At 34.1% G+C, this 17496-nt stretch overlaps 1 protein-coding gene across 2 annotated transcripts; it reads left to right on the top strand.

Moving 5' to 3' along the window:
• The first annotated feature begins 394 nt into the window (after positions 1 to 394).
• Positions 395 to 17222, top strand: LOC128185892 (glutamine synthetase-like). Of its 2 annotated transcripts, XM_052855595.1 has the most exons (6): positions 395 to 566; positions 10893 to 11051; positions 11570 to 11752; positions 11949 to 12085; positions 13004 to 13203; positions 16453 to 17222. In XM_052855595.1, exons 1-6 carry the CDS (start codon positions 419 to 421, stop codon positions 16802 to 16804), a joined length of 1179 nt encoding a protein of 392 aa, XP_052711555.1. In that variant the 5' UTR covers positions 395 to 418; the 3' UTR covers positions 16805 to 17222. The 2 variants fall into 2 exon arrangements, with proteins under 2 accessions (XP_052711555.1, XP_052711556.1); XM_052855596.1 differs by lacking the exon at positions 10893 to 11051.
• Positions 17223 to 17496: the final 274 nt, after the last annotated feature.

Here is a 17496-nt window from a genome sequence, read left to right as displayed (position 1 = left end):
ATGGCTTAAAATTATACAAATATAAGTAATAAGGAATCATTCTTTGAATATTATGAGGTGATAATTTCAGTCGGGCGTGATCAAATCTATCATAAAGCCCTTCGGGCTTTATTGGATTTGATCAAGCCCGAACCGAAATTATCACCTCATAATACTCAAAGAATGATTCCTTATTTCTTATTTAGATGTAACTCCTTGTAATTCCACATTTCACCTTTGTGTTACGAAACAGAGAGCGGAAGTTATAGCGATTTGTCACTCTTAGTTACAAATACTACACGTTTCGTACATTTTCGGTCGACATTTGTAAACATTTTCATTGCATTTATTTTAGTTCACTACCAGTTATTTATGAATTAGTTAGTTTTGAAATAACTTTGACATCTTTCAGTCGAAAAACGAACTGTGTGTCATTTAGATGGCGACAAAGGAACCGGATCATTTACTCTCAGGAATCCGTAACAGGACAGGGAAAGTGATTTTGGAATACGTTTTCCTGAATCACACAAGATGTGATATCTTGGACCAAACGCGAGTGGTGGATTCCGAGCCGCGGTGTGTGGGCGGTGAGTAGTGGGGGGTGACGGGTCACCTTAGTGTACTGAGTAGCTTCATTTACACTGCAACATTGAACAGTCTCATTTAAGCAAACTCAGGAAATCAAAATCCTCCCCTAAATAAAGGGGGGGGGGGGTCAATATTGTACAGGGGACTGTTTCTTCAGGCAGTGATGATTATACTTGATATGACACTTCCTCTACAGGTTTATTTTCTAAGTCGACTATTGACCTGCAGACCCCGAGGTTATAAAACTTTTTTGAGTACGAACTTAGGCGGCCGGTGGTGGTGACTTAAGTCTATCTTTTAAGCAATGATTTATTACATACACCAATACATTCAAATTCGATTAAAGAGATGAACGATTCGGTTTTACTTTTTAAAATAAGCATGACTTAACTAAATCATTGCTAAGTTTGCTTTATGTTACGGTATCAGGCATACTTAAGTAAGACCTTAACAGGGCTAAGGATTCCGCCTAAGTCGCATTTATGACCCTACCGAAGTCAAATCTTAGCACGCTTTCTGTTACAAGCCCCATCTGCGGTCTTTCACCCACGGCGGTTTTCTGAATAAGGTATAGAGCTATCTCAAAGTCTTACTCAATACCTATGATCTATATAAAAAGAAGTGCAAGGCATTTAAGATTTTTACATATGGTTATGTTTCTGTGTTAAACGCTCTAATTGCGTCATTATTACATGTATTTGAATTAAAATGGAAAGCGTTAATCATTTCATCGATAAAATGTCTATGTTTATGAATGTGAATTTAAGAGGAAAGGACGAGGGTTTAATTTGCACACATTTGAAAATAAGGTTTCAAAAAAACATTAAACGGGAATTTGACCAGTTGACCAGGTAAGATATGTAATGTTTGTGAAATATGGTGACATGTATTTGAAATCAACATGTAAACTTCCGAACTTGTTGGGCAAGAAATTAAAGTAACATCAAACATGGTCAAAACACTATCTTTCATCAACACTAATGAACGATTCATGTCCTGTCAAGGAGCAATCTGGCAAGAGGATGACCTTGAACAAATCTCATATTATTTGAACGAGACAAAACAACATTTCCCTTTAACAAAAATGCCTTACCCAGCTCAAAATATCACAAGTATATTCCATTGGAAAATATTGAGCATTCTTTTAGACATGAATAAAATTCATACAGTTTATTTGAAAAATAACAATCTTCAGAAAAACAAGAAAATACTTATTGTGGGTTCTTCATTTATTTATTGGGCACATCAAAGATCAACAATGCTAAATTCCTCAGAATTTGGGTCTAAAAAGTGTTCAAATTACTTGGCATGGAATTAGAGGAATGAAATGGTGTTCCCTTGTCGAAACTGTTAATTCTCTAACAGATAACAATAGTCCTGATATCATGGTTATTCACTTGGGATCCAATGATATTTCTTTTTGTAGCTCACTACCTCTTATCAAGAAAATGAAAACTGATATAAGTTTGTTTACTGAAAAATTTGGAAATACAATTTTGATTTTTTCGGAAGTTTTATCCAGGAGATTTTGGGGTAGAATTGATGGCTGGGAGGGAGAAAAGAAGAAAATTTATATTAATAAAGAAGTAGGATCATTCGTTGAAGAAAAGGGAGGGAAAGTAGTACTACACAATAAAATTTATTGGAAAAATAAATCACTGTTTAGGGGAGATGGAATTCATTTGTCCGACAAGGGAAATGACATTTTATTAGAGGACTTTAAGGAATGTCTAGGAAGATTGTGTTGATTTTATAATTGTGTATAGTGATTTTTAGTTGTAAATAAATGTGTAATATACAACATTTGATTTTAAGATTTTGGCATTAAGTCGGAAATTCTGATTTGTGCCATACGGTGTGATTTTATTAAAATGGGGAGGAATGTAGTATATGTAATTAAGATCGGGTTCGGCATTCCGATCAGCTGATTGATTATTCCTCAGTTGTGAACAGAACCTGAAATAGTAAAGACGTCCCCCGGTCGGCTAGGCTATTCAAGACACAACTCAGGTGGGTAGTAACTTTAAGTTACCCCTCACCACTTGTCACGTTTAATACTAACCAATAAATAAATCCAATTACTAACATCACTTCACAAGCATTAGCCATGATGAACCACAAAGTGTGAGTGATGAGTTTGCAGAATGAAACACTTCTGTATACAAAATAGAACCAAGACTGGGACGTTCGGTAGAATACAAGTGAAGAATGACGCTGGTTTCAAGCGAAATATACACGGATTGGCGGGATTGGGTAGTCTTAGCTTAAAAGCCAGACAAATCTTGTTGATTTCAAAGAACCGCGGCTGAGTGGCTAGCAATGAAATAGACATGCCTTCGTTATGTTGCTATTAGACACAGCTACCCAAAGTCCAAGCTCTGTTAAAATTGTTCAATTATAATAGTTACCTTAACACTTGATGCAAAAATAAATTATATTGAAAATTTACATTTGGATAGTCTTCCTATACAGGATATGTCGAATGTGGCAATGAGATACACTCATTTAGTGGTACATGTATTTAGCAATGCATCGCGTTTCATGTTTTCGGACGTTTGAAGAGTTGCTATGCAATGATCAAAACAAGTTATCTGATACAATTTTGAAGAGAAAATACCATACGCTAATATTTAATATTTAAATAATGTTTCTGCTGACATTGATGGAGGAAATTTGCTGTTAAATGTCTTTCATTGAATACGCTGTAGCTTGAATAATTGAAGAAAAATTGACAAACTGTATGGGACTTAATCGGCAATTTTATATGCTCTAAGAACTGCATGTAAAGATTTTTTTCACAAAGCCAATTAGATACAGACATAATTCGTGCATTTTCAAAACATTAACACAGATAAAACTATTTTACAGTCATAAGTTTTCTGTTTGAAGAGAAAATATCATACGCACATAACTAGTGTTTTGCTGAAAAAATTGCTGATAGTTAAAAAAAAAAACAAAAACCACGCAACAAAATATCTTCAAGTTTATTCTTCTTGTTTTATCATTAATATGCTGATAGAATACAAGAAAAAAATTAGGTTGAAAGCGGCTTTAATTGCTATGACATCACAGATCACAACTATTCTTCTATACTCAATTTCAAGTGTATTCAAACTGAGAACACACCGGGAAGAGATGCAACCAAAATTGTCTTTTAGATATTTCGCTTCATTAATTTATGTACATGTACATATAAATGTACGTACAAAATAATTTCATTGTAATAGCTCGACTTCCTGAGAATTCAATATTTAGTCAAATATGACCCATACTTGCCATCACTTAAAACCACGAAATCAATGTATATCTATTCATACGACAATTGCAGGGCATTTGTCTTTATATTTAGTGAAAATATCAATTATTTTGACCACGGAACATCGCCTACCTAATGATCTTTCATATTTATTTCAAATTAAAAAGAAACTTAAACATTTCTAAGTCAACGAATTATTTGGCTTAATAATTAATTATTATAAAAGGACAGCTTTCCATAAATTAATGTTTATATTTTCTAAATCTTGGTATTAAGACACTAAATTTTATTTAATTAAGGGAATATTGTGAACAGACACCAAGTAAGATCGTTGTATTTCTTCTGCTTGAATATTTGGACAATTTACAGTTAATTAACGAAGCATGCCCAATATGTAAAAATGAGAGAGAGAGAGAGAGAGAGAGAGAGAGAGAGAGTTTCACACAGACATCGTCACTTCGTTGTTTACACTACAGTATTCTATGCTCCCTAACCTCTTTCAAAAAACTTTTGACATAATCACACAAATAACTCTCTTTAATTTGTACGTTTTTTTTGTTTGGTTTTCCTAAAACTCTAATTTTATTGACTTTGCTGCTAAAAAGTACAAACATTACACATTCCCATGCTTGCAGATGAAAAGGGTATATGTACATGTACAGTTTGTCTACATGTCAACATTTTAACATGATTTACCGTGTTGTACGTATAATTCCATTCACTTTTCTTTGGATCATACTCCAAATTGTACTCAGCAGAGAACGTACTACAAAACTTTTATAACCTCGGGTTTTAAAGTTGTACTCAGTGGAGCACGTACTCAGAGTACGAGTTTGAAGATGTGTTTTATAAACTTCGGAACCTGGGGTCATATTTCTACGGGGTTCATTATTCTTCTTTACACCGGTGTAATGAAGTATAATGACCCCCGTAGAATAATGACCGGGGGTCATTTTTCTACGTAGAATAATTGACCCCCCCTAGCTGAAGAATAATTGGATTTTTCTGAAGAAAAAAGACCCAGGGGTTATTTTTCTTCATGTTAAACATGAAGAAAAATGACCCCCATAAAAAAATGACCCCCCCCCCCCCCCGTAAACATGAATAGAAATTGGTTACCCCGTATCCAAGATATGACTTTGAAATTACTTTATTTTTCACTCTGTTCAACTGATTTTGAAGTTATAAACACCGATCTTGTAAATAAATCGCTGTATATAGTTTTTCCTATCTGTAGCAAGCACACGCAAAACACTCTTACATTGCCACAAATTGATTGTTAACAGTTACGTCACTTCTCTCGTCGACAAACGGCGGGAAATGACGCATATAAAGAAAAATTCATACACAATGAGCATATTGTGTAATAATTAACGAACAATAATCATGAAAGAATAATTGTTGTAATAATATAAGCAATATTCATTGGTGAATGAATTGTCAATCGAAGAATGATACTTGTATATATCTTTATGGAAAAAGACTAAGGGGACAGGTAACGTAGGAATACGAATACTTCTTATTTACATTTCTTGGGGAAAGTGATTTTTAAAAAAAAGCATTCTGCGTTAGTTTTGTTTTCTTCTGCGTAATACATGAACATCAATATTCTAAACATTTGTTGAAATGTTGTAATTGTGATCATGGATTGACTTTATTCTTTTAGGGCAAATTTGTGAAGAGTACCTGACTATAGTAAATCTTAAAAGATAATAAACACTGATCGATTATAATAAGAAAAGATTGTTTCTAAAAGCGTTGATAAGAGGTTAACACCCATGTTAGGGGTTTATATCCCGCTTGATTTTGATCACACGATCTTTGTTGTATCCAACGTTACCAATGCTCATACAAACTATTGATTCATTAATCATCTTGATATTAACTAAACTTACTAAAGTATGCCGAGGATAAAGTAAAATATATTTCCTGTACGAGTACTCTCAGCACTTTGACGATTTTCCTTATTGGCCGTTAACATCTACTGGCGTAATGGCTCTAACTTCAGCTTGGCTATAATGCCTAACAGTGGAGTAAACTTTTCATAATTTTGGTTTCATCATTAATTCTAGGTGATGCACTTGTATACCGAGCAGTTTGTATTGCGGAAATCCTCAATGCAAGTATAATTCATGAATAATATGGAGAATATAGAAGATGCGACGGCGAAGCGCGAAGATGCGAAGACGAAAGTGCTAAGTTGCGAAGGCGAAGAAGTGATACTACTACCGCTTCTTGCCTTTGCAACGTCGCACTCTCGCCTTCGAATCTTCGCGCTTTCGCCTTTTTAGCTCACCGAGACGAAGTCAATGGGAGCATATGCTATATCCCTGGCGTCTGCGTCCGGAGCTGGTTAAAGTTTTAGTTGCAGCTCCTGTATCTAAGCTATTACTTGTCCTCTCTTCACTAAAGTTACATAGAGGATGCATCTGGACCTACTGAATCTGGTTCCTAACTTTCAGATGCTGGAGGAGGTTAAGGGTTTTGGAGCAGGTGCCTTAAATAGCAATATCTAAGTTACTGCTGGTCCGTACTTCACCAAACTTGCATGGATGGTGTGTCTTATGATACGGATAACCGGACAGGCTTGAGTGCTGAATCTGAGTTATAGGTTTCAGATGCAGGAGGAGGTAAAGGTTTTTGCAGCTGGTTAAAGATTTTGGAGCAGGTGCCCTTTAATGATAATATCTTAGTTACTACTGGTCCTAACTTCATTAAACTTGTATGGATGGTGCGTCTTATTATAGTGATGCACCTGACAGGCATAAATGCTGAATCTGAGCCACAGGTTTCGGATGCTGGAGGAGGTCAAGATTTTAAGAGCTGGTTAAAGTTTTTGAAACATGTGCCCTCTGATGACGATATCGTATTATTACTGGTCCTAACTTCACCAATCTTGCATTGATATAGTCTTATGATACTGATGCACCTGACAGGCTTGAATGCTGAATCAGAGCCATATGTTCATGATTCTTGATGAGGTTTAGTTTTTTGGAACAGGTCACATGTTTTATAGCTAGAAAGATAGCTTGCATAGTTGATTTAACTATATTATAAATGAAACGCAGAGGTTGCTTCAGATGCAGAGCCTGATCTCCATTATCAAGGATGCTAAAGAAATCTCCTACCTCACTTAAACCTGCTTGATAGATAGATATGGTTGTTGTTAAATGATGTAACATGATCCCTATGATATTGTAATATTATAAAATATCGTATCATACGATATTGTATAATATGATATTGGTTTATATGATATATTATCATATCACATGAAATTGTATTTTATGAGATTTTAATATATATTGTTGTATCATATAATACAATGTGTATAGTATGATTGTATTATATAATATTTTACTTTATCCCATGATATTGTATCATTTGATATGATAGAATGTTTATCAAATTATATTGTATTATATTATACAATATCATATTACGTATCAAATATGATACAGTATCATACAATACAATATCATACTATAATGTTTACATTCACTTTCTTTCCCTCTATTAAATTGCATTGGTTAATTTTAGTGATATTTACACACAACACAGAAGACCCAATCACCAAATCTGGTGCGTATGAATAATTCAGTATTTCTTCAGTATTTCTCGAAGAACAAGAACTAACTCTTCTCGCGACTTCAAACCGGATAACGACCTGATATTATACTTACGCTGATAAATATTTCATTGATGTAAATATATTTTGGCACTTAAATTATTTCAATTGATTAATTTCTTAGTATACCAAGAGTATATTCATTAAATTACAGAAAGAAAAAAAATAATTGTGTTATTAGAATTGAAAACGCTGCGTACTATTTTTGTCAGTATATTTCGGCTGTTCCAGTGGCCATTCTGTTAATTTCGCATTACTTGTTGAATAAGACAGAGCCTTTAAAAAAAAAATCATATTTGCGGGAAGGAAATACATGTTTAAAAAACGTAAATATAAGCATTGAATCATTATTTTTTGAAAGATGTGGTCTCATAACTTCAACAATGAGTGCAAACAAATTTTCATAACGCGCTAGCGCGCGTTATACAATTTGTATGCACACACCGTTGCAGTTATGAGACCACATCTTTCAAACAATAATGATTCAATGCTTAATTATACAATATAATCATATATATAATCATATATAATCATATATATATATATATATATATATATATATATATATATATATATATATATATATATATATATATATATATATAATATAATCATATATATATATCATATGTTTCAATGTTATGATGTATTGTTACAGTTTGATATTGTTTCATATAATATTATATTGTATTATGTTTTATGATATTGTATTGTTTGATCAAATACAATAATGTATAACACAATACAATGTCATATCATACGTTACAATATCATATCTCACAATTTTTTACGGTATTTTATGATATTATATGATATATATTGTAATTATGATAGGATGCAATTTTAATTTTATATTATTGTATTGATTAACATATGAACATATGAATAACATACAATTTTTTAACAGATGATATACGATATTGTATCCAAACAGAATCCATGAATATCCAAGATCATAAAGGATGGTTTTCATGTAATATGAGAAAGGTGGTCTCATAAAGGTGATGCCTCATAAAGGTGATGCCTCGTCTCGGTGAGCTTTGTAATCTGTGATTACCTATGTTTTATAATTGCGGAGCTCTCCATCGTTGAAACGGTTCCGAGGCATATTTTGGAAATTTTATTTTTATTAAATTAATAAAATAAAATTATCCAGTGGGATGGGGTCCGAACTCCCTCTCCCCTTTTACTGCGTGAAATTATTAATATTGAATTTTCCGGGAGGGGGGGGGGGCGGACCCCCTTTCCCCCTCGAGATCCATGCATGAGCAAGGAGTGTCGCATAATGAAATTACATTGTTACTGAGTTTGGTCCACGGTAAAGAGACGGCTGTTAAGTGACAGTCCTGAGTCTGGAAGTGCATATGTACACATTATGGCGGACATTACATTTAGTGTGGAGTAGATAATGATTAGGCATAGCCAGCACTGGTAAACATATATGTTACATTTACTTTAAAATATTTATAAACATTCATAGTAAGCGCGATGGCCTAGCGCATGCGTACCAATAATAGCATGGATTAATCTGAAAACCTTGGCGAGTACGGTGCCTGTATAAAATTCTATGTAATCGACCGAGACTTGCTGAATGCAATCAAAAAAGGCGACGGCGAAAGTGCGAAGATGCGAAGGCCAGAGTGCAAAGTTGGGAAGGAGCGATAGAAGTATCGCTCCTTCGCCCCTCGCACCTTCGCATTTTAGGCATCACATCTTCGCGCTTCGTCGTCGCATCTTCGCACTTTTGCTCTTTCGCCTTCGCAGTATCGCATTTGCAACTTCGCATCTTCGCCCTAAGGTCGAAGTGGCCCTATCGGAACACCATAGATATATGTAAATGTAATTGTTAAGATGACAACCATACCCCGATGCAATACGTCAATATCTTGTTATAACGGAATGATTTTTATTTTCTAAGATATACCCCTTCTTTCACTTTAAGTTTATTTGAATATGAATTATAATTTCTGTTACTTTCTGTAAACTGCAGCAATAAAAATTGCAATAGTGTAAAGACTATTTCACAAATTATAAAAAAATATACTGAAAAACTTTAATCTACAAGGGGGTCATTATTCTACAGGGGTCACTTTTTCTTCATGTGGAGTGTGCTCATTTTTATGAAAATGACACTTATTCTTCAGGCAAAGGGGTCATTTTTCTACGTAGAATAATGACCGGGGGTCATTTTTCTACGTAGAATATTGACCGGGGGGGTCATTTTTCTACGTAGAAAAATGACCCCCGGTCATTATTCTACGGGGGTCATTATTCTTCATTACACCGGCTATTACACTTAGTAATCAAAGTGTAAACAGTCACAACTAGACAACCATCTCAAAGGGCCCCGCTTAAATAATGGACAATAGTACGAAAAGCATATCCGAGAATGTTTCTTTGACCTTGCCCTATAACTCTGAAATTTTCCAGCTGGCATACAAGTTTAAATTCAATCTTATTACCCCTTACGTATAGGCATTTTTATTCAACCTGAGAAAGATTAAGCAAATTGGAAATAATCTACAGTCTAAAACTGATTATAAAGAGGTCCGGTATGACCATCACATTGACTTGGTTAAAATTATAAAATCACTGCACGCCATTAACCTAAAGCTCTGTTGATGTAAAATTTGCATGATCCAAGACGACCTTGACACTTGACCTAGAGACAGCATTCAAGGTCACTGCACACCCTTTGATCGTAGGCACTGTGTGAGTGAAGTAATGGCTAGATTGGACCAATGGGAGAAAAGACCCAGACATGAATGTTTCATAAATTTCTGCTATGACCTTCACATTTGACCTTGAAACTTGGTTCAAGGTCACTTCACACCTTTTACTAAAAGGCACTCTGTGGGTGAAGTATGACCCACATCGGGCAAAGCGGAGAGAAGATATGCTCCGGACAAGAGATATCGGATGGACGGACAGACTGATCACTATAGGGCGCCCGCACAGCGGAACCTTAAAAAATTATCCCTGTTCGAATGTTATAAAACGCCTATTTGATTCATGCATAATGATATTTTTTAGAGAGATAGATAAATAACGGTTGCAGAAATAATTAATGGTAGAAATGAATACAACGAGACCAGCTTAACGAGTTCTGTTTAACTTGATTATTGTACAGTAATAGTACTCAACCGTTATACCACGTGACATAGCAAAGAGACATGTTTCAGTGTTTGTATTGTACAGTAGATATTGTATGAATTAGTACTACAGTCCATAGTCTATTGTACGGTATATTATATAGCATATACTGGTAGATGAAAAAGGGTAATTGTTGGCCTTGAACGATTTTCTGTGCATTGTTGTTTATTGATTTGACTCTTTGTTTAATTAGTTTTTATTAGATGGAAATAGGGATTGAAAAAACGATGGATGTAAGCGTAAATTATTTTGTTTGCATGAAAACTAATCCTCGTTATTTCTCCATAGACTGTCCTATTTGGAATATAAACCTGTGGAATAATGCAGAACAAAAGGACTCCCAGGAAATGATTTTGAAACCAGTGGCTATGTTTGAAAATCCGTTTTTTCATAGCCCACACAAACTTGTAATGTGTGACGTATGGGTGTCCATGGAAACCCCTTCAGGTAAATTTAGGGTAAATGTATTTGAAATGTACAAGGTTTTTTTTACCATTTAATATATATATATTTATATATTAATTATGTATTTTATATTTTTAATAACAAGGCTTCTAGATACTTTAAATAAGACATGAAACTCTAAAATAATTCATTCAAACAATAACATACTTTATTTGGTAATTAATGCGGGGTATGAACTTTTAAGGTAGCAACATTGCAGAAAAAATGCATAACCTGCGTTTCAGTTGATTTTTTCCAATTAGAAAACAAAAAGTAACATAATGATGGGATCATTATCTGTCTTATATTCTGAGGGAAGTGTACATATTTGATCCCGGTACATACCCTGAACCCCCCCCCCCCGGACCTAAAATAAAATAGATATGTCACAGGCGGGACTTGATTCATTGTTCTGAATTATTTCTTTGTGTTTGATATTTCTGCAACCTTTTCCTCGTAAATGGCTGGTTGATGTAAGCTGTTTTTGTAGACAATTGAGTTTCAATATCGTTTATCTACAGATTTCAATACTAGAGTTGGATGCACAAAAACCATGAATCGTCTGGATTTTGATCCAGTCACGGGTTATCGCCCGGAAAAGGCCCGCGAACCTTGGTTTGGCATCGAGCAGGAATATTATGTCATTAATGATGAAGGCATTCCATGCAGTTACGATCCTGAAAAATTCAATTACGATACATTAGGTAACTTTTCATAAAAGTCAGAAAATCAATGTATATTTTATAAATCCTTAAGATCCGCTACATGCTCCTGATTTTGGCATTTTCAAAAGCAGGGATACACAGTATTTGTTCTTATATTCTAACTCATTAAAATCAAACTTAACTGGTGTTTAAGATTGCATAAACGTAAAATTATACCCTTTCTCAAACCTCCTAGTCATGTACAATCATGTTGGCCATCCACACAACAAAAACGTCGGCTTGGAAAGAGAACTATCCAGCAGCCACTTTCTGGCTTGTCTATACGCTGGTGTCAAAATAGGAGGCCGCAACAGGGAGAACGGGCCATCCCAGGTACTCCGCCATTGTATTCATATTCAATCTTCTTTTAATTAGCATAATTCTACGTAATATATATTGTTATTAATAGTAGCAACACTAGATTTACAGACCATATGGGTCTCAAATTGAGTTACATGTTACGAGAATATTCAACAAGTGACAATCATTATAAATATTGCTTATAAATAACAACCGTTATCATGATACATGTACCGCATCCAAACCTTATTATTATTATAGTATACATTTTATGTGATACATGATTTTCCTATATTTGCACTTAAGCCTAAAAACGGTCATTGGACCCTTAGCCATGCAGGCAATCTGTTACAGAAATAAAAAAAAAAACCTTAATTGTTTTTAATTTACTATTAGAATTTACTATCAGTATACAAACACTGTTACTTCATTTTTTGACGTTACGGTCAGAGAAACTTTGAAGAAAAATAAGTTTAGTGATAATTGATAAAACAAAACGTAGGATAAGTACTCTCAAAATATTGCCAGCTTATTTACAAACAATAATCAATTAGTTAATATTTCAAAATAATTATTTTCCAAAACATGGCATACATTTATTTAGTTCCACGAGTTCTAATTCCGTTGTGGCGAAGTCATAATTACATAATAAGCGAATCTGTGAATGTTAACATAAAATTCGTCATACTAATGAAATGATGGGAGTGATTAACTAGTCTTTAAAAAAAACATTTGAATAATTATGTTTACATTGCCATTTATATCGTTCATGCCCTTAAATCCTATAAATGGCAGTCTTTTTCAACAACAGTATTAAACTCATTTGCTTCAAATCTGTCTTAATATTAATATTACGCATAAATATACCATAAGATATTTAATTAATTCAACATTTATCAATAGTTACTTTTATCCAGACCAATATAGTAACACCATAACCTATTTTTACAGTGGGAATATCAAATAGGTCCTTGCGAGGGCGTGGCTATCGGGGATCACCTGTATATGTCGAGGTATATACTGCACAGATTGGCGGAGACGTTCGGGGTACGAGTGAGCTTTAGACCCGCCCCACTCCCAGGGGTAAGGACGATTGCGGGTGGACATCTCAACTTCAGTACAGTCCAAATGAGAGAGGAAGGGGGCACAAGGTATACTTTGTTTATATAAAAACCTATATTGTTAGGACATATGAACACGATAATTAGCTTATTTTCTGATAATAAAAAACCCGAAGACACTACAAGAGATTTTATTGTCTTTCTATAGTGTGAGATACTACTGATTTAACAGATTGAATAACACTATCTATACTTTGTCACATTCATACATAAAACCAAGTCAACATATCAACAATGACTGAACTAGGGGAACTTGCAGCGAATCACAGTTTCCAAATGAATATAGCTTGCTAGATTGCTCAGCCTGGTATCACGTCAGGTCTCAACCAAGGTCTTGTAATTACTCAAGTTTATATTGTTATTTCATAATAATTTAATTCTGATTGTAACGCCTCATTTGATTGGCTAAACAAATTCATATATAATAAGGAATAATTTTAATTTCTACCTATGTTATACGAGTATATTAACATAACTTGGAACAGTTTACGCTTTTTATAAACCGCTTCGCGGTTTATAAAGCCTAAACTGCCCCAAGTTATGTTATATCGTATAACATAGGTAGAAATTCAATTCATTCCTTAATTCAATCCATTCTTATTGCACAAAGAAAGCCTCTAGAACACTGTTCGTTCAGAGTTTTACCAGTGTTAACAACTTTCAATATACCATCGGTGCAATGTGATGGCAATGGTATCAATTGTAGCAATAAGCATAGACCAGTTTTGGCATACAAATGTTATTGATTAAACCATTGTTACCATTGGGAATCCAATGTAAATGTTGATAATAATGATTACTGTTTTATAAGCATGTCAAATAACAAGTTTAGTATCCTAATTATACAACAACGTTTTCATCATAATATTGCAACCCTCGTGTCATACTTCAAGGACAAATCGCTTCCCCATATTTCAAAAATATAATCAGGGCCCCGCAAGGATTTGCGGGTGCCCTATAGTAATCACTCTGTCCGTCCGTCCTTCTGTCCGTCCGTCTGTCACTCTTCCGTCCACAAATTTTCTGTTTTTTTTCTAATAACTTTTTTTATGGTTGCCCAATCAAGTTCAAATTTGGTATGGTAGTTCAGTAGGCAGAAATACATATTATGATGCTAAGTTTGGTTCCGTATGTCTTCTGGTTTGGATCTGGGGTGGTGGGGTAGATTCCTTAACTATATGCATAAGAATGAATGGGCAAAGAGAGAGAACTGCTGAGAATGTTACCATTGTATACTTGGAAGGCTGTGCAATATTTGTCCTTTGGGATTAATTAACCTTCCACAGGAAGAAAATCCTAAGCTTTATCTTTATCTGTCACATTGAGATTAATTACTGCACTGCCTGTGTCTGCAAATGAACTTTGTTTTGAAGTTAAGGTCAATTTTGAATGATGTGTAGTATTGTGTACATTCTTTGAAATATGGATTTAAGATATAATACTCATTCTTTATTTTGGTTAAAATACCGTACACAATGATTTATAATAATTTTATTGAATTCTAAAATCAAGATATATATTAAGATATCCTTTTTCACTATTTTATTTTTTAATTATGTATTTTATTTCTTAATTATTTATTTTATTTTTTTCTGCCTTAATGCTGTTAATTTTAACAGGTAATCAGAAAATAACCCCATTCTGTCATTTCTGAAAGAAAAAAATCTTTTTGTAAATTTAGAAGAAAAGGATGAGAGAGTAGAGTAATCCCCTGGGATTAATTATCTTGCCTGCTGCAGAAAATTTAGAGGCTTATCTCTATCTGTCATATGAAGATTAATGAACACCTTTGTCTGCAACTGATGTTTGTTTTGAAGTTGAGGTCATCCCTGGGTGATACAATGTATTTGCATTCACTGAAGGATTGCATTTTATAAAACACCTGTTTAAATCTTTTTTAAATACACATTTAATTTAGTGTTTTTTTTATAAGACATTAGGTTATCCCTGTTTTATGCAGATACAAGGTTACTATTTAGAGTTTTTGGACATTCAGGAATTATCTTGAAATTTTTAAAAATACAGTTGTTACTTATAATTTTCATTTTTTTTTACCACCTTTTATATATTGCAGTTCTTTACATCTTATGCCGGGTATTTATTTTTCATCATTGTTAATATAAAGAGGATGGAATTCAAAGTTTTTTTTCACTTCTCTATATAATTGTCATAGCGGGGCCCTTCCTGACTGGTCAGTTTTCTAGTTTGAGGACAATTAAAATCAAAGTACTGAAGTACTGAAAGCCGGCTCTTTTGGCGTGTCTTTAATTATGCATTTTGTGTAGTAAAGACTGAAAAATATATATATCTCTCTCTTATGCTTTTAATGTCGGCAAGGCGTCAGAGAGCGACCAAATTTTGTAAGCGGCTATAAACAAAAATATGTCTGTCTAGTAGAAAAAAGTTCAACAGTTGCTGCCTTGAATTTTGCAGCAAGCGTTATATATTCAATCCTCATTTCTTCAGCGCACGGCAAAGTAGTTCATGGAAATTTATGCGCATTGTATGTGTCCAAAATGCATAGTCTTGTTTTCAAAACACGTTACTAAAAAACAAAAAAGATAGACAATTCTCCCGAAATTAAACAAAGAAACAAAATGCCAACACTTTTGACAAAACGTGGCTCTTTGTGTAACTATTTGGTATAGCGGAAGCTTTTACTTTGACGCTGTTTGGTTTTTTGTTTACTTTTGAAGTTGTGCTATTCATAGTAACATTGGCGATTTGCCTGCCTATAGCCAGAACTCTGCTTTCAGCAGAGCCCGGCTGAAAAAACAAAAAAACAAAAACAAAACAAAAGGGACATTAAAACTTTTGTTTCACTTTATTTTATTGTAAAAATCATCATGACATCTTGGTTTTTCGATTCCTGGTACATACATTACCAATTTCTTTGCTATGACTGCTCAATTACTTTAATTCAGAACATTCATATTGGATGAAATTTTTTTAAAAAATGCAAATAAATCAATAATGATACCCGAGAAATCACATGACCTAGGTTTAGAGCAAGACCAAATTGAAAACACATCCAGCAAACTGTTAAAAATTCTATCTACAGGTATTCTGTAATTCGCTGTAAGGAGTTCTTTACACACTAAGTTGCTTAGGTAGTGCTAGGTCTGTTCTGTGAATCATATACCGGTTTTTCGATGATTGTTCAATACATATTGGTATTCATTCCTAATTTATTACATGATTGTCATAAAGTAATAACTGTATTCGTGATAAGCTAACTTTAAGTCTACAGCTCTAACGATTTTAATGAATTTCTTATAGGTACATCATGCATGCAATCGAGATATTATCTAAATCGCATCAACAGGAATTGTTCAAATGTTATGACCCTTCGCCCGACTCGGAAAACACAAAGAGAATGGAAAGCCAAAACACTGAGCACTGGATTCCAAAGGTTGATGAATTCACGTTTGGTGTAGGATTGAAAAGATCAACGACAGTCAGAATTCCTAAACTGGTCGACATGGATGGCCGTGGGTATTTTGAAGACAGGCGACCTGGGTCCAATATGGACCCGTACGCCGCAGCAGATGTACTAGTTCGGGCTTGTATACTTGGAGATTTCCTAAAACCGGGGTTTGAATATTTAAAAAATCTCTGTCTACCTGATTAATGGTTGTTTCGCTCTTTATCTCTTTTATTGTTGTATGGAAAATTATGAAAATTATATCCAAGGAGGGTCCAAAGTTATCAACATTTAGTGATGTAGATGCATATTTATCCAGAGGAGCTACGGATGTGTCTGTTTTTCTGTTAAACAGCAAACTGGCATTTAAACCGTGGCTCATCTATATCTTTTAGGATATCTTACATTCACAAACATTTAAGCTACCATGATTGTTTTTTTTAATTCATTGTTTGTGACTCTATTTATCAGTCATCCTGTAATGCAGCAACTGCACGTCAAATGTCATAAAAGATGAATAATATTTACGCTGGTTGTGTGTTTTGTTACCTTTAATAATTAAACAAATCGTAGATATCGTAATAAAATCGATTAAAAAGATACTAATACTTGTTTCATTGCTATATCCGGGAAATCGTCAACCTGAGGTCCAGGCCTCTAGATTCTAGGGAACCAACTAGGACATGATCACCCCAAAAATCCTGTAAGAATGTGACAGGTCATATAAGACCCTTGTTACGTTGTTCTAAATGATAAAGAACTATCGAGTTAGAATGGCAACAATATTATATAATGCATAATTATATCCCCCATACATGCATGTAGTATGTAATAGCTGTTATCCTAGAACAAAAACTGTATATATTTTAGGATTCCCCACCGAAAAGAATGTAGGTTCT

The sequence above is a fragment of the Crassostrea angulata genome, chromosome 5, assembly GCF_025612915.1.
Source record: "Crassostrea angulata isolate pt1a10 chromosome 5, ASM2561291v2, whole genome shotgun sequence".
Classification (NCBI taxonomy): Eukaryota; Metazoa; Mollusca; class Bivalvia; order Ostreida; family Ostreidae; genus Magallana; species Magallana angulata.
This window is presented reverse-complemented; position numbering and strand designations above follow the sequence as displayed.